The sequence below is a fragment of the Moschus berezovskii genome, chromosome 7, assembly GCF_049115385.1.
Source record: "Moschus berezovskii isolate FMDL1 chromosome 7, NW_MosBer_1.0, whole genome shotgun sequence".
Taxonomy (NCBI): Eukaryota; Metazoa; Chordata; class Mammalia; order Artiodactyla; family Moschidae; genus Moschus; species Moschus berezovskii.
This window is the reverse complement of record NC_142466.1, coordinates 61,461,985-61,486,976: the sequence shown is the minus strand read 5'-3', so window position 1 is coordinate 61,486,976 and position 24,992 is coordinate 61,461,985. Positions and strand designations below refer to the sequence as shown.

The window sequence follows — 24,992 nt, the reverse complement described above, 5'->3', positions numbered from 1 at the left end:
GGTGTGGAGAAAAGGGAGCCCTCTTACACTGTTGGTGGGAATGCAACTAGTACAGTGTGAAGATTCCTCAAAAAACTGGAAATAGAACTGCCATATGATCCAGCAATCGCACTCCTGGGCATACACACCGAGGAAACCAGAATTGAAAGAGACACGTGTACCCCAATGTTCATTGCAGCACTGTTTATAATAGCCAGGACATGGAAGCAACCTAGATGTCCATCAGCAGACGAATGGATAAGAAAGCTTTGGTACATTTACACAATGGAGTATTACTCAGCAATTAAAAAGAATACATTTGAATCAGTTCTAATGAGGTGGATTAAACGAGCCTATTATACACAGTGAAGTAAGCCAGAAAGAAAAACACCAGTACAGTATACTAATGCATATATATGGAATTTAGAAAGATGGTAACAATAACCCTGTATGCGAGACAGCGAAAGAGACACATATGTATAAAACAGTCTTTGGGACTCTGTGGGAGAGGGTGAGGGTAGGATGATTTGGGAGAATGGCATAGAAACATGTATATTATCATATGTGTAATGAATCGCCAGTCCAGGTTCGACGCATGATACAGGATGCTCAGGGTTGGTGCACTGGGATGACCCAGAGGGATGGGATGGGGAGGGAAGTGGGAAGGGGGTTCAAGATGGGGAACACATGTACACCCAGGGCGGATTCATATCAATGTATGACAAAACCAATACAATATTATAAAGTAATTAGCCTCCAATTAAAAATAAAACAAATAATATTAAGAGCTAACTTTCAGGAATACTCCCTATCTACCAAGTAGGGTTTCTCATGCTTTACACAAATGACCCAGAGCAAAAGCTCTTAAATCCCTCCACTACATACTCTTGATTCCTATGCATTTTCGTTTAACCCTCATGATGGTCATAATATTCTATGGACTTATGTCCATTGTATAGATGAGGAAATTGAGTCAAGAGCAGTCAGGACACCTGCCCAAGGCCACATGTTAGTAAGTGGTAATGCAGGGCTTCTACGGCCAAGATGCTACACTGCCCACATGGGCTCAACTCACAGCCAGCCAGCAACTGCGGGTGGTCAGGCTATAGAATGAACAGGGACTTCAGTAGTGGCCCTCTCAAGTCTCTGAGTCCCCGGCCAGGAACACTGGCAGAGCTGGTCCAACCCCCAGCAAACTGCCCAAAACTGTGTTCCATAAAGGGGCTGCTTTACCAGGCAGGGGGGCACCAAAGGGGGGACAAAAATTAGTGAAAGTGATGGTAAACGGTAAATTCCAACTCTAGGTTCCATGGTATTCCTCTTAGAAACTGCTCACCTCCCCTTCAGGGCCGTATTTCCATAGCGAAGAATTTCCTGAAAATCCAGATGCACACAGAGACAGCTGGTGAGTGTCCAACTGCTGAACAGGGGTGGGGGGAGCAAAGTGTGCTCCTGACTATGGTAACAAGTTTCCACAGTAATTCCATGAGTCAGGATAACATTTTCTGGGCAGGCGGCCCAGGGGTGAATGGGAGTTCCCAGAAAGTGTTTTATTCAGAAAAGGATGCAAGTTCGGGCTCAAAAGGCTGTTCATAAGTGAATGAGGAGTTTTGCATGGGAAAGTGATCAGATTGCCCAGGAGACTACCCACCTGCCATGTTGGCTTTGGCGGGCTGCCTTCTGGAAGATGCTGGGGGGTGCTTGTAGTTAAAGGATCTCAAGTGGGGGGAAGAATTTCTGGGACTTTTGGTGTTCCTTCTATACTTTATTTTCTTTCTAATGCCCTGGATTTCTTCCAGGGGCATCACCATTCTTTCTGTCCTTCCATTTTGTGCCTATACATTTCCCAAGAAATACATGACGTCAGATGCTAACAGAAATATTGGTCTCCCCTTCACAATAGCTGCCACATGCTCTCACTCACATTCATATTCTGTGCACTCTTAGGAAGCCAGCAAAGAAGACTTATTCTTCTTTGTAACACCAGAGCCTAAAACCAGGCTAGCCCAGAGGAGTGCTCAGGCACCGTTTACTGGAGGGGTGGGTGGATGGATGGATGGATGGATGGGCAGATGACTGGATGGACGGATGGGTAAATGGATAGTAGATGGATGGGTAGACCGAGGGTGGGTGGATGGGTGAACAGACAAATGGGTAAATGAACTAATGCATTAAACATGTCTTCAGACCTTTCCACACTATCCTTTCAATCCCAGCACAAGCCATGCCCTCTAGGCAGCCCACTCTCTGCTTTCCAAACATACTACTTTCTTCCCTCAGTGCTTTACAGGGGCCATTCTTTGCCTTCCTAAAAATTTATAGAACTTCTGCCTTCATCTCTGCCTAATTCTACTCTTGCCCAAGGCTGAAGCTCATCTAAAAGCCCTCCCTTCTCCTCCAGCCAAAGCAGTATCCTCCTGTCCTCAGCTCATGACTCATCATTTAGCCCTTGGCTATGAACTCCTTGGACCATCTATTGCCAATCACACATGTTAAAATGGCTCTAATAAGTGCAAGTGGAGTACTCTGGCTTCTCCTCTCACATATCAGGATCTAAAATGGAAGACTTGCAAGGTCCAAGCCACAGAACCACAGAGAAGGCAGAGATGCATAGTGGGGAATCTCTTCCCCCAGATGGCATATGGAAGACGATCCCAAAGGTTAAGTCATTCAGCCAAGCCGGATGCCCTAAGGGCTTGTGGAGCAAGCCAAGAACTCATAGGAGCAGGCAGTCAGTTAAGGGCAGAGACAACAGCAGAGTTATGGCTGCCCCAAAAGTACACCCCCAGCCCTCACCCATGGCTGGTTATGGAGATGTGTTAGCAAGTCTTGGGTAAAACATACAACTCTAAGCCAGGTTTGAGGCATCTTTTTTTTGTTTGTTTTATGTGGCCCACTGAGTTCTCAAAAGAGACCGAAAATTCCTTTGTGATTGTCAGCTAGATGTTTTTGTTACAACAGACTGAACTCCGAAGAGTAAATACCACTAAGAACGGGGTCCTGGCTTGGTCAATGAGAGTATCTATGCATATGTGTGTAGAAATGGGCATGCATACACAGCATAAAGTCAGACCCTCCCACAGGAGTCCCCACCTTGAAGGAAGGGAAAGCAAATGAAAACACCACCCGTTAAGTTCTTTGTGTACCAGGCACTATAGTAGGTACTTTATATGTGGCATTTTGGTGAGAGGCCTGTTGTAGGGGGTTGATGGTGGCCTCTGCAAAGGTTTATCCATGTGCTCACCTCCACATTCACCTGTGAATGTGACCTAGTAAGAAAAAGGGTCAGGACTTTCCTGGTGGTCCAGTGGCTGGGATTCTGTGCTCCCCATGCAGGGGGCCAGGGTTCAATTCCTGGTTGGGGAACTAGATCCCACATGCTGCAACTAAGACCTGGGGCAGCCAAACAATCAAAGTAATTACTGCAAAAGAAAAGAAAAAGGATCTTTGCTGGTGCAATTAAGCTAAGGATCTCTAGATGAGATAAATCACCCTGGATTATTTGAGTAGGTCCTATATCCAACAACCACCTTGTGAGAGACAGAAGAAAAGACACACAAGGAAGGAGAAGGCCACGTGAAGCAGAAGCAGAGACTGGGGTGAGGCAGGAATGCTCAAAGCCCCAGAAGCTGGAAGGGGCCAGGAATGGACTTTTCTCAGGAGTCGCTTGCAGGGAGCAAAGACTTGCTGACAGCTTGACTTTGAATTCCTGGACTCCCGATAACTGAAAATAAATTCCTCTTGTTTTAAGCCACCAAGTTAATGGTACTTTTGCTCTAGCATCCCTAAGAGATCAATACAAGGTCCGTAGCTTTTCTGGCACTGGTCCAGGGGTCAACACCTGTTCGTGAATCAATTAGTCACAAGGACATTTAACTAGGAGTCAACTATACCAGAGCCGATTCTATTCACTGACTACAGGCCTAGGACTGGAGAGTCTGTCTTGTGATAAGAGGAAAGAGTACACTTTTCTAAAAGGGTAAATATCCCAGAGAGGTCAGGAGTGGGTGCTTATACCAAGGGTCTCCAGTGGAGTCCTGAGACAAAGCTGAGAGCTTCTAGCATGTTCACGTTTTGTCCCCAGGGACATACAGAGGAGGTGGTGGGGAGAGAGGGGTGTGCAGTGTGAGCAATTTCACCACCAGTGGGAGACAGTCCCAAAGCCTGGTATTTCTGGGGTGGAGATGCAGGAAGAAAAACACGTGCTTCACACTCCTGGGGACTTCAGTGTCTCAAAGAAAGATGGCTGCATCCATATTCCAAAACCAACACAGCATAAACACATTTTTCAATTCACAAGAGGCAAAATGTGAGGTAAAAACCATCCACTTACACATAGAATCCTTGAGAATTATCAATAATATCATAAATCATTTGTGATTTGATGGAGCTAAGCTTCTCCATGGCTGCTGCCCCGCCGTTGTTCTTAATCCACTCCAGGACCAAGCCCATGACATAGATGCTAAAATAAAGAGTAAAAAAATACATATTATCCATTTATATCAGCTTTGCACAAATTACAAGACATCTGAGCAAACTGAAGCTGTACTAAAACAGACTTAAAGACACCATTAGATAAATTATTTTAAAAGAGAAAAAGTTTCTTTAAAAAGAAAAAAAAAACTGCTGAGGGGACTTCCCTGGTGGTCCAGAGGTTAAGCCTCCGAGCTTCCAGTCCAGGGAGTGCAGGTTGGCTCCCTGGCTGGGGAACTAAGATCCCACATGGCACTAGGCAAAACCAAAAAATGAAAAATCCAATGGTGCTGAGGGCTCCGTGTGCACCTCACTGAAAGCCCACAGGGTAGGAACAGAGGTCTTCTGTGGAAAAGACACAGCTCGAGCTGGGCATATGGAGAAGGCCAGCTATGCCCTCTCTACGAGGGGGGACAAAGGTTCCCCAGAGGAATCTGTGTAGACTTAGTTGCTGGGTGTCCAGGTCCAGTGAAGGTCTGGGGTGGGGACCCCCCCAACACAGCTGCTGCCTCATTTATTAACACTGTGACAGGGTCGGGAGAGGAAGACACTCTTAACACAAGAGGCTTGTCCCAGGGAAGCCCAAGATACTGACTGGCTCCTTCATTGCCTCCAGGTGGCTTGAGAACTCTGGTATTTCTACCCCCAGAAGGTAGCAGAAGCCAATGTGGGGCTGCCCAGGGGCACTGGGCAGAGAATGGCCTGTACCCAGAACATGCAATGGCTCCTCTGGAAGCTTCCCCAGCTCCCCAGATGGCCCTGGAAGGAATGAGAAATGGTGTCCAGGGCCGGAGGGGAGGGAGCTCAAAGCAGAAATCAGCCGCTGGGTGTTTACAGCCTCAGCTGAAGCTCTCTGGATAAAGACTGAGAAATCAGAGGGGCAAAGAAGAAAGAAGAAAGCAAGGGGAGGGAAGCAACGTTCAGCAGGCTAGGCGCCCTGTTGGCTGCTCTCCCTCTTACTGATCAAAAAATATCTGAGGCCAGAGCTGCCATTATCTTATTTTACAGATGAGGAATTAGACTCAGAGAGCTTGACTCTGCATGATTTTTACATCCAACAAGTAGCTGATAAAGCAGGATTCCAATCCCAGCTGGTCTGATTCCAAAGCCCCAGCTCTTTTCACAATAACAAAGGGGTTCCAGACCCTCAACCACTATCTCACCTGCTAGTGGGGCGGTCAGGCTGACACCACAGCTCAGACACAGGTGCCAAGAGCAGCTGCTGCAGGGGCATAACAGCTCACACGTGTGTTCCAGATTAGGTGTTCTCCCACTTTCCTGTAAGATGCTCTAGAATTTCCATCTAACCCCAAACTTCTCATTCCCCCAGGAACCACAGAAACCCACCCTGCCACACGATCCCAGCAGAACCACCTGAGAGTCCTGCCCGTTCAACGGTACATTTTGGTGACTGAGCTTCACTTCTCACTGCAGCTGTTTTCCCAGGGTTCCCAAGCTGCTATTTCAGTCATCAAATCACGGCTGCAGCAAAGGCTCAGACCAGGTCCATGGTCCCAGCCAGACCTCAGCACCCGCACCCTTCCCTCTTGGTGTGTGACTCAGCCCCATACCCAGACTCACTACCCATGCTCCTGGCTAATCCTAATGAGATCTGAGCAGCACAGTCAACAGAGAACTCACCCATTTTATAAGCCGCCCAGAACTAGCACCCTTAGCTTCTGTCTACAAAGCCTCAGTGTAAGGCAGATGGCTTGGAAGGAAGTGGGTTCTCCTGGAGACCAAATGCCCCAGAAGTGGAAGGATGTCTGGCCTCATGACTCAACCGGAACCTCTAATGCATAGTTAACACACGTTTCCACTTCCATACCATCTGAAATCTTCAAAACACAGGGGTCCTAAGATGCTTATGCAGCCTTGCAACTTGGTCTCCATTCTCCCCACTAACCAGGGTGTCATTTCTAAAATGCCATCAGCTTGGGGCTTCCCTGGTGGCTCAGACGGTAAAGAATCCAACTGCAATGCAGGAAACCCAGGTTTGATCTCTGGGTTGGGAAGATCCCCTGGAGAAGGGAATGGCAACCCACTCCAACATTCTTGCCTGGAGAAATCCATGGACAGAGGAGCCTGGAGAGCTACAGTCAGTCCATGGGGTTGCAGAGTCGGACACCACTGAGGGACTAACACTTTCACTTTCTTTTCATACAGTGTAAAGTGTACTGTCTAAGCCTGTGCATTAAATAACTGTATAAATCACAGCAGATCCATTCTCTGGAATATCACACAGCAGTTCAAAGAGGGGAAAAGGCAGGCATTTGTCCTGACACAGCCGTGTTCACAGTACACTGCTGGGTGGAAAAAGAATTCACAAAGCAGCCTGTATGGTAACATTTCATTTGCATAATTAAATATATGGCTCTATTTGCATCTGCCCTGCATAGCAAGCAGTTAACAGTAGTTTCGCCTCAGAAATCTTTGCCAAGATCTTGTGTTAACTTTTCTAAGCAATACAAAATGCTTTTTGGGCACTAGGGATTAGAAAAGCACCCCAGAAAGCCCTGGAAACTCTCCCTGGCTGTTCTAAAGGAGTAAGCCTCCTGGGCAGGTCCACACTCCCATTCTGATAAGAAGGATGGCCTGGGTTAGTGGGGAATATTTTGTTTCTCATTAGCTACTTTACTTCATACTATAGATAAAACGAATTTATACTTACGGGTCCCGTTAGTCGTGGGAAGTAAATCTGCCTTATAGGGTTAGAAGGGAAGTTTAGGAATCTGCTTGTCCACAAACTGGGCTTAGTGTTAAACAAAATGTCCACATGGTCCTTTATTCCACCCCAATTCACTGCTCAGGGTTACAGGCAATTATGTAAAGGCCAGTTGTCCAGCTCAGTTCAAACAAACTGCCCAGGGCCTCTGGTCACTTGGCTCTAATTTGATTAGGAAAAAAAGAGCTTCTTTTTTAAGTTGGGACATTTTCAAGGACTTCCACGTGATGACAAAGTTCTGAACTGTGCTGGGTGCCTTATCAGCTCACAGCCAGGCCTGGGGAGGGTGTCATGCACAAATCCTCCTTTCACTACTCGATGCTTGTTCTCACTGGGAGGGCTACAACTTTCTAATCTCAAAAATACACCAAATGAAATCTTAGTTTTTCAAGTCAGAGATTGAAGGTAACTGCTCAATCACACAGATGTTTACTGTTTTCTCTTTTCTCTTCTTTTAGAGTAAAAGAATCCAAGACACCGAGGGGTGTCCTGGCTCAGAATGTATTTAACCCAGTCTCTTCGGACCTCCACGTTTATATGATTCTCTCTTTTTTTAATTGGTGTTGTGTTAGTTTCTGCTGTACGAGAAAATGAATCAGCTATATGCAATTCTGATCAAATATTATTGTCAGTCCTGCCCTGAGATGGTCTGTTTTCACTATCCTGATCTGTCTGGAGAAGAAACCTTGCTCTTTTTCTCCCCTTGTTTCTGTGTGTCTGGCTCAGCTCCCTCCTTAGGCAGAAAGGCTCTAGGCAGGAAATGTCTGCCCTCCCCCACCCTGTGCTCCCACCCCCAGGTGACCAGGCTGACCCTGCATACCTGACTGGTCAAGGCCTGGCAGGGGAATGACCCTCTGTGAGTCACTCAAGGAGGACTTTCTTTCAATGCCTCCCCCAGGTCTGACTCTGGACATTTTTATTTCCCATTAGACAGACTCACCTGCTAACTCACCATTTCTGCTGACTTTTAATATTAATAGGCTGCATTTTAACATATTCATGACATTTTTTTAAAAAATTGACTTCAAGGTCACTCACTCACATAGAGAAGGTGCCAGAGGGTAAGACAGTTCAGCTTGCCCCCCCAGTCTATGCTCTGATCAGAACTGCTGGCCTTCAGGGCACATCCAGGGCCAGGGCTTTCCTGGCCCCTCACACCTTCTTGCTCCCAGAGCCTCGATGGTCTCTGCTTCTGCCTGAAAGACTCAAGTGCTGGAGACCAGACCCTGGCTGCTTATTCTAATAGGTAAGGACTGAATGCCTTCCAGCACCTCCTGCCACGGTGTGGCCTGGCTCCAGAGCCCCTTCCCCAGAGGACCCAACTGTCCAGCACTGCTCAGCACAGCAGGGCTCCTTTCCCAGCTGGCCAGTGATTACTGGTTTTTCCACTACCAGAAACCCCAGAGATAAGACAGGTGAGCAAGACGGGTTCAGCCCTGCTCCGCAATCCCCACCAGGCACTTCAGAAGCACTTTCAACTGTGAGACAGAGTGGGATTGACAGGTGACCGGGAGAAAATACCAGACCCCTCCGTTCCCTGAGGGAAGCAGGGCACACAGAGTGAAGAGCTGCTGCAGCCTGCGTGAGCCACGCAGAAAACCAGCAACAACTTCCACCAGCATTCCAGCTGTGGAAAAAGCTCTTTCCTTCCTGTGGTAAATTATATGGAAGAAGTGTCTTTCCCACAGGCAGCGCCTCGGAGGGAGACCACTAACAAAGCCCCGGCCCCCATGGAGCCGAGGCCTGCACTGGCCCGAGCCCCTCTTCATATGCTCTGTTATGAGAGCATCCACCGTCACTGAAAAACTCCAACAGCCATCTGTTCTCCAGAGATGGGACCCTTCCAACACAAACCCACACTGGTCATTTTGCTGGTGAAGAGCATGAAGGCACCAGGTGTACTTATCCAGGCTTTCAAGTCAGACTGCCTGGGTTCAAACCCATGCCACTTCCTAGAAGTATGGCTTTGGCTTCTTCACTTGCAAAATGGAAATAACAATTAAAGTACCTACCTCCTAGGGTGCTTGGGAGATTAAGAGGGTCATATACATCACCATTTTACATCATAGATGCCCTGGAAAGATAATCTACAAACTCTGGCTCTTATCCCTGCTGGTAAATAATAATATAAGCCACTGAGAGCCAGGCATTCCCTAAGCACATTTTGGTGGTAGAGGTTTAGACACTTCAGGCTCCTCCATCCATGGGATTCTCCAGCAAAAATGCTGGAATGGGTTGCCATGTCCTTCTCCAGGGGATCTTCCCAACCCAGGGATCAAAACCAGGTCTCCTGCATTGCAGGCAGATACTTTACTGACAGCTACAAGGGAAACCCCCAAGCACATTTTATTTTATTTATTTTTTTCAAGCACATTTTAGACACATATTTTAATCATCCAATCCTCATCAGCAACTAATTACTCTTGGAGACACCAGATGCACAGATAGATTAAGTAACTTGCCTAAGCTCACATAGATTGTTAGTAATAAAACTTATCAGGCTAAATCATAGGTGTTACAAAGATTTTCACCAACTACCTGAGTCTGACATTTAGTTAAAAGACCATAAGGTGGAACAGCCTTGCTCTCCCCAAAAGTGCCATAATGCAGACTCTGACTAGGATTGACAGGAAGCCAGGCTAACAGGACCCCTGCAGACTGGGTGAAAACCAGAGAAGTGTTTTGTTCAGCCCGTGTGTTCAGTGTCAAGCAGTGGGCTTCAAGCAGGCCCAGCAAGGGGATGAAAAAGGCAGGGAGCCCAACCTTTGAAAGTTCTTCTCTAAAGTCGCACTGCTTGTTTGAGATGCAGGCATGACACTTCATGTGCAGAAAGCCTTTGGGCTAATGGTGACCCACCAAGGCTACCAAGACCAAACAGAAACACCCCAAAACAGAAAGGCAAGGAAAGCTGTTGAGACAGCGCACAGAGAAGGATGAGCGAAGGTGAGCCGGGCAGAGAATCCTGAAGGACATCTGGGCGACGGGGTTACCAATTCACAGAATCACGTCCAGCTTCAGAAAGTCACCTAGTATTGATGGGAAATACAGAGACCCCCTCCTTCCCTGGTCCCCAAGCCACACCCTGGAGTTACCTGAAACAAGGAGGTGTGTTGTACAGGGAGTTATTTCCAGCCTGCACTTTGTAATCCAGGACTGAAGGGCACTCTTTGAGGGCAAACCCCAGCAGGTCATCTCGGACGATCACCACCGTGACCCCCGCAGAGCCAACATTCTTCTGGGCACCAGCAAAAATCACACCAAACTGCCAAAGAGAAAACCTGCTATTTTAAACGTACTTGGTCATCTCTCATAAATGTATGTCAAATTCCCCCATCTCTTTCTAAAACATAGTTTTTATGAGGAAATAACTCTATTTTAATCCTGTTCAGGGCAAGTTTCCTTTTCTAAAGGAATCTCTATCTGGAAAGCAAATCAATATTTGTAAGTTTAGAGCCTGCAGATTATGAATCTGCCTGGTCTTTCTCCCCAGGAAGAGGTCAGCCCAAGCCCACCACTGTGGAAACCTTGCATCTATTCCTATTCATTCTATTAAATCTCTTTTCTACATCCAAGCCCATCTTTAAAATAAGGCTGCTGTCCTTGGTAATCTAAAGAAACCAATTTTTTAATCTATTTATATTTGTATAAAGGGACAATCAGAAAACACTGAGAAATGAGATAAGCTGCCCAAGAGAGAAAAAAATTCAGAAAAAAGAGATGTTTTAAGGTACTTTGGGACAATTTCCACGTAAGATATAGAACCCTCTTCCATGTCTCCCCAGGAAACCTTTAGGAAAATTCAGTAGCATCCCACAGGGGAGAAGGGGGATAGCCTGGCCCAACAGGAAGAGGTATTTTTACAATTTACATTGTTTAGAATTGCCAGTGTATGGTAAGTGAAAATAAAAAGTACGCAATAAACAAAATATATATATTCACAAAACAGAATATTACTTAGCCTAAAAAGAAATGAAGTTCTGACATGCTACCACAAGGGTGAACCCTGAGAACATTGTGCTGCTCAGTGCAAACAAGCCAGACATGAAAGGACAAACATTGCATGACTCCACTGATGTGAGGTCATCTAGACCAGTCAAGTTCACAGAGACTAAAAGAAATATATGTAGAATGGTGGTGCCAGTGATTAGGGGGAGGAAGGACTGGGGTTATTGTTTAATGGGGACAATTTCAGTGGGAAGAAAAAGTCCTGGAGATGGATGGTGATGAGAACTGTATAATCATGTACATGTACTTAATGCCACTGAACTGTATGCTTAAAAATCATTAAAATGGTCAATTTTATAATAAGTATATTTTACCAGAAATTTTTTTTAAAGGCACACTACCACTTAGTTTTAACTTCCTTACAGATATCACCCTTCTAACCCCTGACCCCCATATTGTGCAACTGTGGGTGCCTCTCCCACTGCCCACCCTGGAGAGCCACCTGTGAATCTCCATGTCCTACGGACGCTCTTGTGCTGGGGTGGCTAACGAGGTAAGGCAGGGCTCCTTCACAGCCCCCCAGGTTTGGATAACGCATATCTTCCCTTGACAACAGCAAGCAATGCCCAAGGTGTCAATGAAAAGAATTTCTAAAAGCCACTCTCAGAGGCAGGTGAATTCCCCAAGGACTCAAGTATGCCCCTGTGAGGCAACCGTCAACAAAAGGCTGTGAATGTCCGGATGTAAATATTCTGAGGTCGGCCCTTCCCTGTTCTACTGTATGTTAAAATGTCCTTAGAAAACCCAAGGTGCTAGGTTCCCCCTGACCCAGGCCTCTTTCACGCTTTACCTTGGAAACATCCACTGGCCTGGACAGGAAGTTTGAGGACATGTCGCAGACCAGCACTGCTCCCTTGACATCAGGGATAAAGTCAAACTCCACTCCGTGAACAGTCTCGTTGGCGCAGTAATAAACATAGGAGGCATCCGGGTTGAGGGTCCAGGTGCTCAGATCTGGAATTTCTATCACAGGAGGCAAATTAGGGACTCCACGTTTCCTCCCCTCTTCCCTTAGGGAGACGGGAGTCCACCAGGTATGACACCCCTCGTCTAGCAGGGGAAGACTGATCCCAGAGCATTCATAAGTAAATGGCATCCTATTCATCTAGTATGACAATCACCACCAACATCCTAAAAGGATGCTCCATCTCACTCTTTTGACTTTTATTGGGGGCAAATAATCTTCAAGAATGGTGTGGTAGGTATTTATGTTTTTCCTTGTCACCCCGCATCCAACATCCTAGGTCCACTGACAGTGTCCTTTGGGGACCAGTCTCCCTCACTCTCAGCTCATGTGATTCCAGTAGAACCAATTCTACCCACAGCCCTGAAGGTAGATTGCAATTCAGGCAAGGCCACTGGACTGATTTGGAATGGGACACAGGAGACACGAGACTGTTACTGGGAATGTTTGAGCAGAGGCATTGAAACTTGGGAGAATATAAAGCAAGAAGCAGCTGCAGCCATCTTCTAAAAATGAGGGGGCAGCTTTCCTGACTGTGGAGGAGACAGAGGGAGACACCAGGAGAGGTCCCCTCACTGTAGGGGGGCCCTTGATTAAGCCATACCTAAAGCCAACCAAGCACCTGGGCTTTGCAACTAAGTTAGCAGCCCAGGTGGAGAGGGAAATAGCAACCCACTCCAGTATTCTTGCCAGGAGAATTTCATAGACAGAAGAGCCTGGTGGGCTATAGTCCATGGGGTTGCAAAGAGTTGGACAGAACTGAAGCCACTGAGCAGGCACGCACACAACAGCCTAGGAATACTCTTTCTGCAGCAGGCAGTTAGTAATCTTAACAGGAACAGACAGAAAATCTAAATGGTATCAAACAGGGGAAGAAAGAATTGCCCAGGGCAGGGGTAACCTGCTAGCTAAGGAGGGATCACCCACTGGCCAGCATTTCACAGACCAGCTCAGCTACCAGCACTTACTCGTGTAACTCCCAAGTTTGGGGTGGACAATATTCACAGTTCCGAACTTCTTGGCTTCTTCTGCAGCCTTAGCTGACCAGGATCCTGTCACCACATAGTCAGCACATCTTCCTGCTTTCAGGCCAATCAGGTTTAAGGGGACAGCACTAAACTGGCCACATCCACCTCCTTGTACAAAAATCACTTTGTAGTTGTCTGGAATAGCTCTGGGCAGAAGCAGAGGTGACAGTAAAAGGGGTCAAAGATTGACAATGAATGATGCTCTTCCGGCACTTCACCCTGGGGTGGACACACTGTAGGAGCAATGGTAAAGCCCCACCTCTGCCTTCCCCAAATCAGCCATTTATCTACTCAATTTCTTGCACAGATATTTAACAGGCCCCACAGTGGAAGTCTGGGCTTCCCTGGTGGCTCAGACAGTAAAGAATCTGCCCACAATGCAGGAGACCTGGGTTTGATCCCTGGGTTGGGAAGATCCTCTGGACAAGGGAATGGCTACCCACTCGAGTATTCTTGCCTGGAGAAATTCCTGGAAGGGGTGCCTGGCAGGGTACAGTGCATGGGTTCCCAAAGAGTTGGACATGACTGAGTGACTAACACTTTCACTCACTTTTCATGTTCAAAGCCTATGGTTACTGTTTCGACAGAATCTTAGTAACACCCTGCTGTTCCTTTCGGGAAGCATTGGCTATCACTCTCAGCCCAGCTGGTTCAAGGGTGCCCAATCCCAGCTCCAGGGGAGGAGCACGTGACCTACGCTGGCCAGTGGGGTTTGGTTCTGAAATCTTGGATCCAAACTTCTAGAAAAGAGAGACTGTTTCTATTGAGGGAAAAAACTTGCAGGAGCTACATCTGCAATCACTGGTGGCCATCTGATAAAGCCAACACATAAAAAAGCAGATCCAGGAGACAGAGGAATAAACCTTCCTTACATCATGTGAGCTCCTGCACTTTTCTGTCCTATGAAGTAATACATTTATTTATTTATTTTGCTTAAGCCAAGAGTTGGGTTTCTCACTTGCAACCAAAAGTCCTAAAAGTATATATGTGCTGGTCCATGCTATGAATCAGGTGAACAGTGGAGAAGGATCTTCCATAACCCTTTAGACCTAAGCATATTTCACCTACCCCATATATATTGAGATTAAGAGTGAAATGATTTGATTCCAGCATGGAAAATTAAGATGATGATTGGGAGAGCCACAGGCCATGGAAACTGGACCCGAGCTTTTGAGCAATGTCAGAGCTTAGGAACAGGTTATGCAGAAGGCAAATGGCCAGGTGACAGAGCTCCAGAAAAGAGGCTTAAGGAAAGCAGCAAAGAGCCAGCAATGTGAGAGGGTCTTGGGCTCGCCAGCAGGTGGGGTGGTGTGCATGTATCTGGTTCTGAGCCATGCCTGCTTATCTCCAGGGCTCCAGAGAATAGCAGAGCATGCAGACAGGCCTTGGGAGGCAGTAACTATCAGGTTCTTGGCAGCTGGGAGGACAGCAGCCCAAAGCAGGGTTCCAGGTTTATGTTATTCAGATGCAGTTAACAAGGCCAAGAACTGGATGGAAGGACACCAGAGGTCTGGGTACCAGGGTCCAAAGGGATTGGCCCATACATTGAGCCAGAAGTCCCGGCTGGAGAGGCCCACAGCTCTGTGGGTCAAATGGCACGTCTCTCGGACCAACATTCCAAGCATTCGTGAAGGACAGGATCGCTCCATGAACATAATGGGGACCCAGCAGGCAGCCCCGCGTGCTGTCAAACAGATGATGACTGCCTCTGACGCACACATTGCGGTGGGCTTCTAACACTCCTCAGAAAGTGTCACTAAGGCTGCCTCATCTAAGGCATTTTACTAAGCAATTTAAAGAGCACGTTATTACACAATTAGTACAAATCCAATTTTGTTAATGAAATAATGCAAGGATGGACCCTAAAACTTTAACAATGATTATTCCTGACTGGTGGGGTTATGGACAATTCCAGTTAAATTTGTGAGTTTTTCCCTAAGCTTCCCACCATAAACATGCAACAGTGTTATGAGCAGAAAACAAACAAACAAGTATTTTGTTTTTAAGGTGACCATATTTGTATGTCTATGTGAGTATGTAATGCATAAAACCGTAGCTTAAAGCAGCAATCTATTTAAGAATATAGTTTCCTCTAGGAAACAAAAGCAGTGCAGATAACTAAGAGAGTTCATTTGAGGAGCAGTTCCCAGAGTTCATAACCCTTAAAATTGCCCAAAGAGTCTGTTAAGAATGAAGTTTCTCAAGAGGCCATGATTCGACAAGTCTTGGTGGGGCCCAGCACTTGAATTTTTTTATATTTCTCCCAAGAGGTGATTCTGACAGATTGTATGAGGCCCATAATTTAAAAGCCAGTGAACTAAATTACAATTAATTATGCTGACAAAGTTGACCACTTGTCATTTAAATCCCTTCTAATCCAATTTAACGTCCACAGTGCTGAACAATCTTTCCCAGATATAATGATTTCAAATCTTTGGAAAAACCACATAAAATAAAAATAAACACACAAATGCAGGATGAGGATCAAATTAAAAACATTATGTACTGATCTAGTGAATCTGGGAGACTCTTTAGAAAGATCTTTTAAACGAATCTTAAAAAGATGACTTTTAAGAATGAAATATTCCGAACACATAGCAGAATGTAGTAATGCAACATACACCTACGTATATGGATTACCAAACAAGAATAACACAACTTTGTCTTTAAAATTTTATACTTACAACAATTCCCGTACAAGGTTCTCTGTGTTGTTGATAATCTTAGAGAAATCTGATGACCTGTGGCTCATTTCTGTGGAAGGAAAAATAAACAACAAGAAAAATATTCCAGTTCAAAACCAAAGGAACAAAAGTTATTGAAGATGTAACTACAAAATTTGCAAATAAAATAATAAAGGGAAATGTCAGTTATATTGCATACAAGTGATGGACCACACATTTTAAGAGAATATCCAAATTGATTTTCAAACTGCAAACATTTTAACTTTATTGTCACAGCAGAATGATTTTTTTCAAGTGGCGATAGTCACTGACTGGGCCATTTGCTACTTTATTCTTCAGGCTCTGATTTCTCATCATTTTCTCACAAACAAGAATTGTTTGCAAAGGCTGCCCTTTAGGACAACAGCACAAAACGCCATACTGTGCTGCCCCTTCACAGAAATTTAAGCACATGTCACTTAATTCAAATTAAGGAACAGAATTCAATAGCAATAGCACAAAAAGTTAACCCTACGATCTCTTAATACTCTGTAGCCTCTGGAACTACCAAAAAAGAAAAAGAAAGTTAAAATTTTTAAAAAGGTACATTTTAGAACTCAAAGGTCATCTTTCCTAATAACAGAGGGGAGAAACAACGGAATTACTAACATGCAAGATCTCCCAAAAAAGGCTTCTATATATTCAATGAGTTCATGTTTAAGAAGAGAAAAAAACTGTAAAAAGAATGTGAAACAATATTATAAATGTTTGGGCACTATTACACAAATGCACAAGATCTTTTGATCTCAGATCCTATGTATAGCAAAAACCAATTATGAAATGGTAAGCTGAGATGTATAAACCCCTCACCAGCATTTATGTTGATTTCAAAACTGCTTTGATCAAACATGCCATGGAAGTTATTAAAATTTAAAAAGACATCTACAAACACCTATGGGAAGACCCAGTAGAAATTTTAGGCTTGATGATACATTTTAGTTCAGTTCAGTCCGACTCTCCGCGACCCCATGAATCACAGCACGCCAGGCCTCCCTGTCCATCACCAACTCCCGGAGTTCACTCAAACTCATGTCCACAGAGTCGGTGATACCATCCAGCCATCTCATTCTCGGTCGTCCCCTTCTCCTCCCGCCCCCAACCTTTCCCAGCATCAGAGTCTTTTCCAGTGAGTCAACTTGTCGCATGAGGTGGCAAAAGTATTGGAGTTTCAGCTTTAGCATCAGTTAGTTAGTTCCCTTTAAATCCTGGACATTCACAACATCCAAAAGTAAATCTTACCAAGAACACTAATCCCAATTCCCTTGTAGTCTAATAATTCTTTTTGCATCTCTAGCAACACCTAGGAAAAAAAGAAAAGAAGATGATTTCAGTATGCTATGCACAACTCTCTCTGGATACACAAACTGCAAAAGAGGAGGGGCAAGGAGAAGTTCCACACGCTGGGTCTGTGAGGAAGCCTCTGTCCCTGCCACAGCCAATCCCCTTCCTCTGCCTGTTCCCACAGAACCCTGAAGATGCAACTTACACTCAAGTTGAGTATGAAATTATGCAATGTGACCGATTCTAAGATACAGTTTTTCCAAAGGCACAAATTTAGAGAGAAAAACTCACTTGAAGGTAAGATAAAAATCAAGTAGGAAGTTTTCTAGTAACAATTCTTTACCTGTCAATATCAGTTAAAGAATAACTTTGGGAAAAATCTGACTCCCTAGAAAATGTCCCCTTCACAATTGCATTTGCGACTCTCACAACTGCATTTGCCACTCTCTGAAAGCAAAAGCAAAAGCACAAAAAGTTCCGGGTATAGAGGACAACAAAATATAATTTACGCCCAAATTAAACTGATAACTCAATTTTCCATCTTTTTGGTCTACTGGAATGGGTGGGTTTGGCAGGAAGTAGGAAGCACATGCTGTGAATTAAGATTAGGTTGGGATGCTTCCCAGGTGGTGCTGGTAGTAAAGAACCAGCCTGCCAAGGCAGGAGACGTAAGAAGCATGGGTTCAATCCCTGGGTCAGGAAGATCCCCTGGAGGAGGAGACCCACTCCAGTATTCTTGCCTGGAGAATCCCATGGACAGAGGAACCTGGCAGGTTACAGTCCATAGGGTTGCACAGAGTCAGGCATGACTGAAGTGACTTAGCACGCACACATACACCCATGGGGGTACTGACCGCCCCCTCAACAACAGCACTGAAGGTGATAGTCTCATCCCCAGTGTGCAGGTGAGGAATCTCAGCTGAGCCGCCAAAAGAACTTAACTGTATGTCCCTATCCAGCCCTTTGACCCATCTTACAAGATAAGCACGTTCTGCCTCACAAGAGCAACTGGACAGGTGGGACCCATCTTATGACCAATCCTCCAGTGCCAGTAAAGGGGGAGAATGGGAAAGCTCATTCTCCACCCACTGCCCCCAAATACACAGCTCACTTGCTAGAGAGGTGCCTCGTTGTCATTGTTCCCAAAGGCAAGTAAAAGGCAAATTACTACACACTCAAAAGAAAAACACCTATTTCATTTATATATATATGTACACACACACACACTTTAATATGGGCCTCCCTGATGACTCAGATGGTAAAGAATCTGCCTGCAATGCAAGAGACTGGGGTTCAATCCCTGGGTTGGGGAACATTCCCTGGAGAATGAAATGGCAACCCACTCCAGTATTCTGGCCTGGAGAATTCCATAGACAGAGGAACCTGACAGTCCATGGAGTCTCAAAGAGTTGGACACGACTGAAGCAACTTAGTATGAACACATGCACACATATATGTACTTATTTCATCTATATATTTCATATACATTTCAGTAAGAAGAATAGAAAACCAAACCCCTATCAGAGTTGCATGCTGCAGTGTTTACAGGAGTGAAATGACATAATATTTGGAACTAGCTTAAAATTTATCCAGAAGCAGAAGGGGAGAAAGAGGGTATCGGGGAGGGAGTGCTGAAACAAGACTGGCAAAATGTCCTTAGTTGTTAAATCTTGGCTAGGTCTATGACTTTCATTATATTATTCCCTCTCTATCTTTGAGTATGAGTGAACTGCCATAAAGTAAAAATATCAGAAAGAAAAGCTCTAAAAATGTATACAAAAAAGGTGAGACAAACCCTTTGTAGAAGCATCCTGCCATCAAAGGAGACTGCCTTAAAATATACCAGCTAAAGATCTCATAAAACATAACCTAAACTAGATTGCAACTTGTATGAAAAAACATTTCAGCGATAAAGAATTAGACCAAAAAAAAAAAAAGGGGGGGGGGGTTAAGAATTTGTCATCGTTTTTGTTGGACACATTAGCACTGGCTGATCAAACAAACTTATAGTGAATCCTTTTCTTTAGTATAAACAAACATCAGTGATAGTCATCCTTGAACTTCTTTTCAGACTCCCTTCCTCTTATAGAATTCTCTTGTAGTATTCTCTGGAAAAAAAGATCTATAAAGGTTTATAACCAAAATCATTATAAAAAGTTTTAAAGACTTTTACCCCAAAAGCATACCCCTCTAATCAAGTGAAGTTTATTTTTTTCAAACTGAAGAATGCAATCATTTTGTGGATCACAACCAATATTTTCTTAATGAACTAGAATAGACCAAAGCAGAATAGAACATAAAATTGTGTATGTTGTAGTCATCAGGCTAAATACTTCATAAACTTTTTGTTTTAATTATGTTCAGGTACTTGCTCACTTCATGAAATATATTTTTCATTATGGTTACAGTCAAAAAAAGTTTGCAAAACTTCTCTAATCTTTATAATTCAACTATCAAGAAAACACATAAATAGAAACAGCTCTCCCCTCCCAGGTTAGAGAGCACATATGAAGGCATAAATCCTTCAGGAAAATAAATAATAAGTAATTGTACTACTGATAACAATTATCTTTATAATAAATGCAGAACAAACTACACAGGAAACAAATAAGCAAAAGACTCCAAAACATGCAGGGGAAAACCGGTAAGGGTAGTAGAAATGTTTGCATATTTATAACAGGGAATCTCACCTAAAGCAGACTGCAAAAACTAAGAAAAAGTAAGCCCTGTACTCTCAACTACCCTGAGCACTGAGAAAAGCAACATGTTCTTTCCCATCTAAAAGTATAAAAATTCTCTCTTCTTAGGACAACACAGAGAAGGCTCTGTCCCAGGGATATTTCCACTCTGTTTAACAATAGATAATTGAAAAGCACTTGGCTATGTCCCATGTTGCTACAAGGTACTATAAGAGTTATCCCGGTTAGAAAAAGCAAAATGTAACAAACAGCAGGGGCAGCTGGTCAACGCGTCCAAGGCACATTAGAGACTAGGCCTCCTTCACAGCTGGCGGGTGGGGAGGAGAATAGGGGTTGGGGGAGTGGGTATTGAAGGTTAGGGAAGGAGCTGGAACCCGGTTGGGGGCTGGGAAGGCAAGGAATGAGTTACACTTGCACTTGAAAAGTCTGGTAATGGCCCGGGGGAGAATTCAGCCATTCATTTGCTCCAGAACAAAATGAAGCGAACTGGGCTAGCTGCCCAGTGCCTACCAGAGCTTGAATATTAGAATGCCTTTAGGGTACACGCCAGTACAGGGAGGGAAAACCTATGCGTGAAACAGAGCAGAGAAAAATAGCTTTAGAGACGGGTGGAGTCTCTGAGAGGCAAAGAGGGAAAGGCTGGGCTGTACTGAAGTCTTTTAAATTTACAGGTTTGAAAAGCAACGTTTCCAAGTGCTAGCTGAAGCCCACACTGCTCCCGAGGGGTTTTGCACGGGCCTCTGGTTTACACTTCGCTCCAATTAACACGATCCCCATTCACCACTCATTCACCATGTCCATTCACGCATCCACTCAACACTGCCTAGATCGCAGCACTGCTGGGCAAGGCGAATGCACAGTTGAGAGCTTTTTCTTTCCCGCCGCACCCCTAGTCCGACCCTATTGAAGGCACAGCGCCTGAGTTTGCAGGTGTGTTGCGCAGCGAGCCAGCAGGTCCCCGGCGGGCCGAACTCAGCACGCGGCGCCCCAGTAGCCGGCGCCAGGGGCAGCTGAGCAAGCAAACCTCAGCAAGTTTTCCTTCTCCAAAGTATTCTTTCAAAGGCGCACCCGCGGCATATCCTGACCTGGGCGTGCACACTCATGCAGAGTATTCAGGGGTCTCGGGGAGGGTGGAGGGGATCCGAGCTCTCCTCGCAGGGATGCACAGCCACCAACGCGCGTGCTCCCGCCTGGAGCGCAGTCCTAGCGCGCGCTCCCTGGGACTTACGGAGCGCGGCAGCTTGGCAGGCCCCGGTCCGAAGTTGACCACCGGCATCAGGGAGTCCATGGTGCTGCTGCAGGGACGGCGAGTCAGCTGGAGAGGACCTATCGATCGGGCAGCGCAAGTTCGCGGCTGGCAAGGACTCTCCGCTCTTCCAGTTCCGAGAGGCGCAGTAGCTGCCTTCGCTATCGCTGGCCCTGCGCTGATTGGTTCGCGCAATGGGACTCGCATCCCCATTGGTCGTGCTTCGCAGTCACGGCTCCTGAGCAGTTGCTCCACCTCGCGTTTACTGTTTCAACCCTTTTTGATCAATGCAAGGCGCGCGGGAGATTGCACCAGCCTGGCGGCGCGGCTGCTTGCCCGCCCGAGAACCGTGGGCGGCTAGAAGCGGTTGCCCTTGCCAACATGAGTTGGCACTTCTGCACCCTTGAGGCCGGTTCCAGTCCTCCAAACCTGACTTCAGACCCTCTCCGTGGGCTGCACGGGGAGATGCGGAGTAAATAATTCTTCATCCCCATCCAACTACATCTTCACCAGACCGTAGACTGGACTGTGATGCATTTGTTTGGGTCAGCAGTCACTAACTCACTAAATTTCCTAAGCACCCCGCCATGGCGCCAGATAATACAGGGGAGAGGCAGAGCCCCTAAGGATGGAACTGCAGGGTGAACTATGTGCTGGGGGTGGGTAGGTGGGAGATGAGGTTCTCTGCAAAACATCAAGGGGCCAAGGGTTAAAGCAGGATTAAGAGTCGTGGGTTGCCAAGGACGCTGAGAGGAGCTTTGACCTGGGAAGTATGAATGCTTCCCAGGCAAGTCCTTTTAAGTTGCGCCTTCTCCTTTCCCCCTTGTGAAAAGAGTGAGCTGGAACCTGGCATTACCTCTCGGGTTTCGCAGGCGCTGACAAGCTGTGAGTTTAGAAACGTGAGGAGATAGCAACAAGAAAGCGATACCTCTGGGGAGCGTCAGCCCAAGCCAGGGCCAGGCACAGGGCAAGCACAGCTCAAACTTTTCTACAGAAATGTTCTTCTCAGAAGAACTCCAGTGGAGACCCACATGGGACTCTGAAATAAGGAGGCCCCCTTCCTGCAAGAAACAAGTTCCTTTGAAGTCTTAGATTTCATCATTTGTTTAAAACGTGAATTTTGCCTGTGGTGCTGGAGAAGACTCTTGAGAGTCCCTTGGACTGCAAGGAGATCCAACCAGTCCATTCTAAAGGAGGTCAATCCAGGGTGTTCATTGGAAGGACTGATGCTAAAGCTGAAACTCCCAATACTTTGGCCATCTCATGCGACGAGCTGACTCACTGGAAAAGACTCTGATGCTGGGAAGGATTGGAGGCGGGAGGAGAAGGGGACGACAGATGGCATCCCCTTCTCCATGGCACCACCGACTCGATGGACATGAGTTTGAGTGAACTCCGGGAGTTGGTGATGGACAGGGAGGCCTGGCGTGCTGTGATTCATGGGGTCGCAAAGAGTCGGACACGACTGAGCGACTGAACTGAACTCCTTAATTTAACCCAGTTTCTTATTAAAATATTTCCCCAAATCTTTGAGCAAAAGTGATGCACCAGGAATATACAGAATGCCTGTCCTGGGGCTTTCCACCATCACACCAGCCAGGGTCAACCACCCAAGTTTGAAAAGATTTGTAAACTGACAGGGCTAGGACTTTTGTTTGCTTTATTGTGGTATGTGGGAGGGACTGAGCTAGGATAGGAGGTCCTGCTTTAGCTTTGGGTGGTGGAGGGCAAAGTTTCCAGAAAAAGCTGAAATGAACAAGGTTCACTGCCTTCCTCTGCCCCTTCATTTAGAAAATTGCAAAATTGAATAGAGGGTATGAATGTCTATCCATAAACTCAGGTGTGCAAGAATTGTCACGTATCCATTATTGCATGTAATGACTTAGTTGTAGACTCCAAGCAGCTAATCTACTGAGAGAGTGGGGGAGTTCATCCCAGGGAGTTACACAGTGGCATGGAGTAGAGAGGGAAGCACTCATCCATTTCCCCAGAAAATTTAGCTGAGTTGTTGCCACTGTTGAAGTCTATAAGCTACTTCAATAGATTAGCTCTCTACCACTTTTATGACTCATTTGGGTGAAGAAAGGGTGGTTATCCGGGCACCCCAGGTAGTGCAGTGGTAGGAACTCTGCCTGCCAATGCAGGAGACACACGAGACACGGGTTTGATCCCTGGGTCTGGAAGATCCCCTGGAGTAGGAAATGGCAGCATGCTCCAGTGTTCTTGCCTGGAAAATTCCATGGACAGAGGAACCTTTTGGGCTATAGTCCATGGGGTCACAAAGAGTCGGACAAGATTGAGAGACTGAGCATACACACAAGAGTGGCTGTCATCATGTCCACCAAGACATGCCGTGCAGTCAGTCCTCTGAGAGACTTGTAGTGTCCTCGATGACATTACAGATAAGGCACACAGACCCTTTACTCAGGGACCTGCTGACCTCCGTCTCTCTCCCAACCCAAGGAAGTCTCTTTTTCATTCCAGAAAGAATCCATCTCTTTCTATGCTTCGTCCTCAAACATTCTGTCTACAAACACCTTCAGCCAGGGCCACTCAGGGATAGAAAGACAGCGGTGAGATTGTGGTGAATTGAAATGCGCACACCCATTTATGGCAGAGTTGCACCTGTCCACCCCACATGTATGCTTCCCCTTCCATAGAATAGAGCCTTTGTCAGGCTCCATACTTCCCAGCTCCCTTTGCATCAAGGCTGGTCATGTGGCTGGAACCCACCAATGGAAGGGAACAGAGAATACCACTTTCAGACCAAGGTGGTTGAGAAATGGCGTGCTTCTCCACTTCCTTTTTCCTGTTCTGCAGGGTGAAATTGAAGACTCCAAAGTCCTAGGGGATGATGGAGACACAGAAAGGAAGGAGCCCCAGCTTCTGTATTACCTGCTCTGGGCTTGTTACACATGAGAAATCAACTTCTTTTAGGTTATGCCACTGAAATCTGAAGGGCTATGTTATCCTAACTTATACACCATCTAAATGCAACAACTTCAGCTCAGAGATCCAGCTTGTTGTCACCAAGTGAACAAACAAGATTGTTCAAGCTATCTTCCCATACGTAAAGAGAAACCAAAATCCAGATTTTTGTGTGATGTTTCCCAACTCTTAAATGTTTACAAATTTCAGACAGTAATATACAGATCAATATTGTGAGGTGTCAGACCTAGCTTCTCAGAAGCCTGTTGCAGCCTGCTGATCACCAGCTCTCCTTCTAGGGATTATAGTATTCTGTCATGTATTTCCCCTTATTCAACAAAGAGCATCTTTGCTTCCTGTTTGGAGAAGGGAAGACAGTGGGGAAATATAATCTTAAAATATTATTCTGTCATTCTTGCCTATTCTGCAGTGCAGATGTACAAAGATAGCTCAGGGAACCCCTGCATTTCATAAGGGCCTTTCCCCTCTAGGGCTTCCCTGGTGGCTCAGATGGCAAAATCTTCTGCATTGCAAGAGACCCAGGTTCAGTCCCTGTGTCTGTAAGATCCCCTGAGAAGTGAATGGTAACCCACTCCAGTATTCTTGTCTGGAGAATCCCATGGACAGAGGAACATGGCGGGGCTACAGTTAATGGGGTCTCAAAGAGTCAGACACGACTGAGTGACTAACACTTTTCATTTTCACTTTGCTCCCCTCTTGGTAGCTTCTCATGAAATGCATACTTTGTAAATATCAATTTTCATAGATATTTTTATTGAGCCCTTACTATGAATGAATGGTGAGCTTTGCTGCCATTTCCAATCAGATCAGTGTCCTGTTTAGAGGGGAGCAGAAAGAGAAAAAAGGGCAACTCTGAGGAAGAAAGAAACCTGTTTGGAATGAGTGAGGTTACTTCTATTGCTCTTTTTGTAACTGGAGAT

At 45.7% G+C, this 24,992-nt stretch overlaps 1 protein-coding gene across 1 annotated transcript in view; it reads right to left on the bottom strand.

Moving 5' to 3' along the window:
- The window catches only part of PSAT1 (phosphoserine aminotransferase 1), a 34,362-nt gene extending 13,083 nt beyond the window's left edge, over nucleotides 1–21,279 (bottom strand). The window contains exons 1-7 of the mRNA XM_055426928.2: nucleotides 21,106–21,279; nucleotides 17,137–17,197; nucleotides 15,859–15,928; nucleotides 13,115–13,320; nucleotides 11,973–12,145; nucleotides 10,270–10,439; nucleotides 4,313–4,441 (exon numbers count right to left, since the gene is read on the bottom strand). Coding sequence (XP_055282903.1) covers nucleotides 4,313–4,441; nucleotides 10,270–10,439; nucleotides 11,973–12,145; nucleotides 13,115–13,320; nucleotides 15,859–15,928; nucleotides 17,137–17,197; nucleotides 21,106–21,165 — 869 coding nt within the window. The 5' untranslated portion in view covers nucleotides 21,166–21,279. The remainder of the gene's footprint in view (nucleotides 1–4,312; nucleotides 4,442–10,269; nucleotides 10,440–11,972; nucleotides 12,146–13,114; nucleotides 13,321–15,858; nucleotides 15,929–17,136; nucleotides 17,198–21,105) is intronic.
- Nucleotides 21,280–24,992: the final 3,713 nt, after the last annotated feature.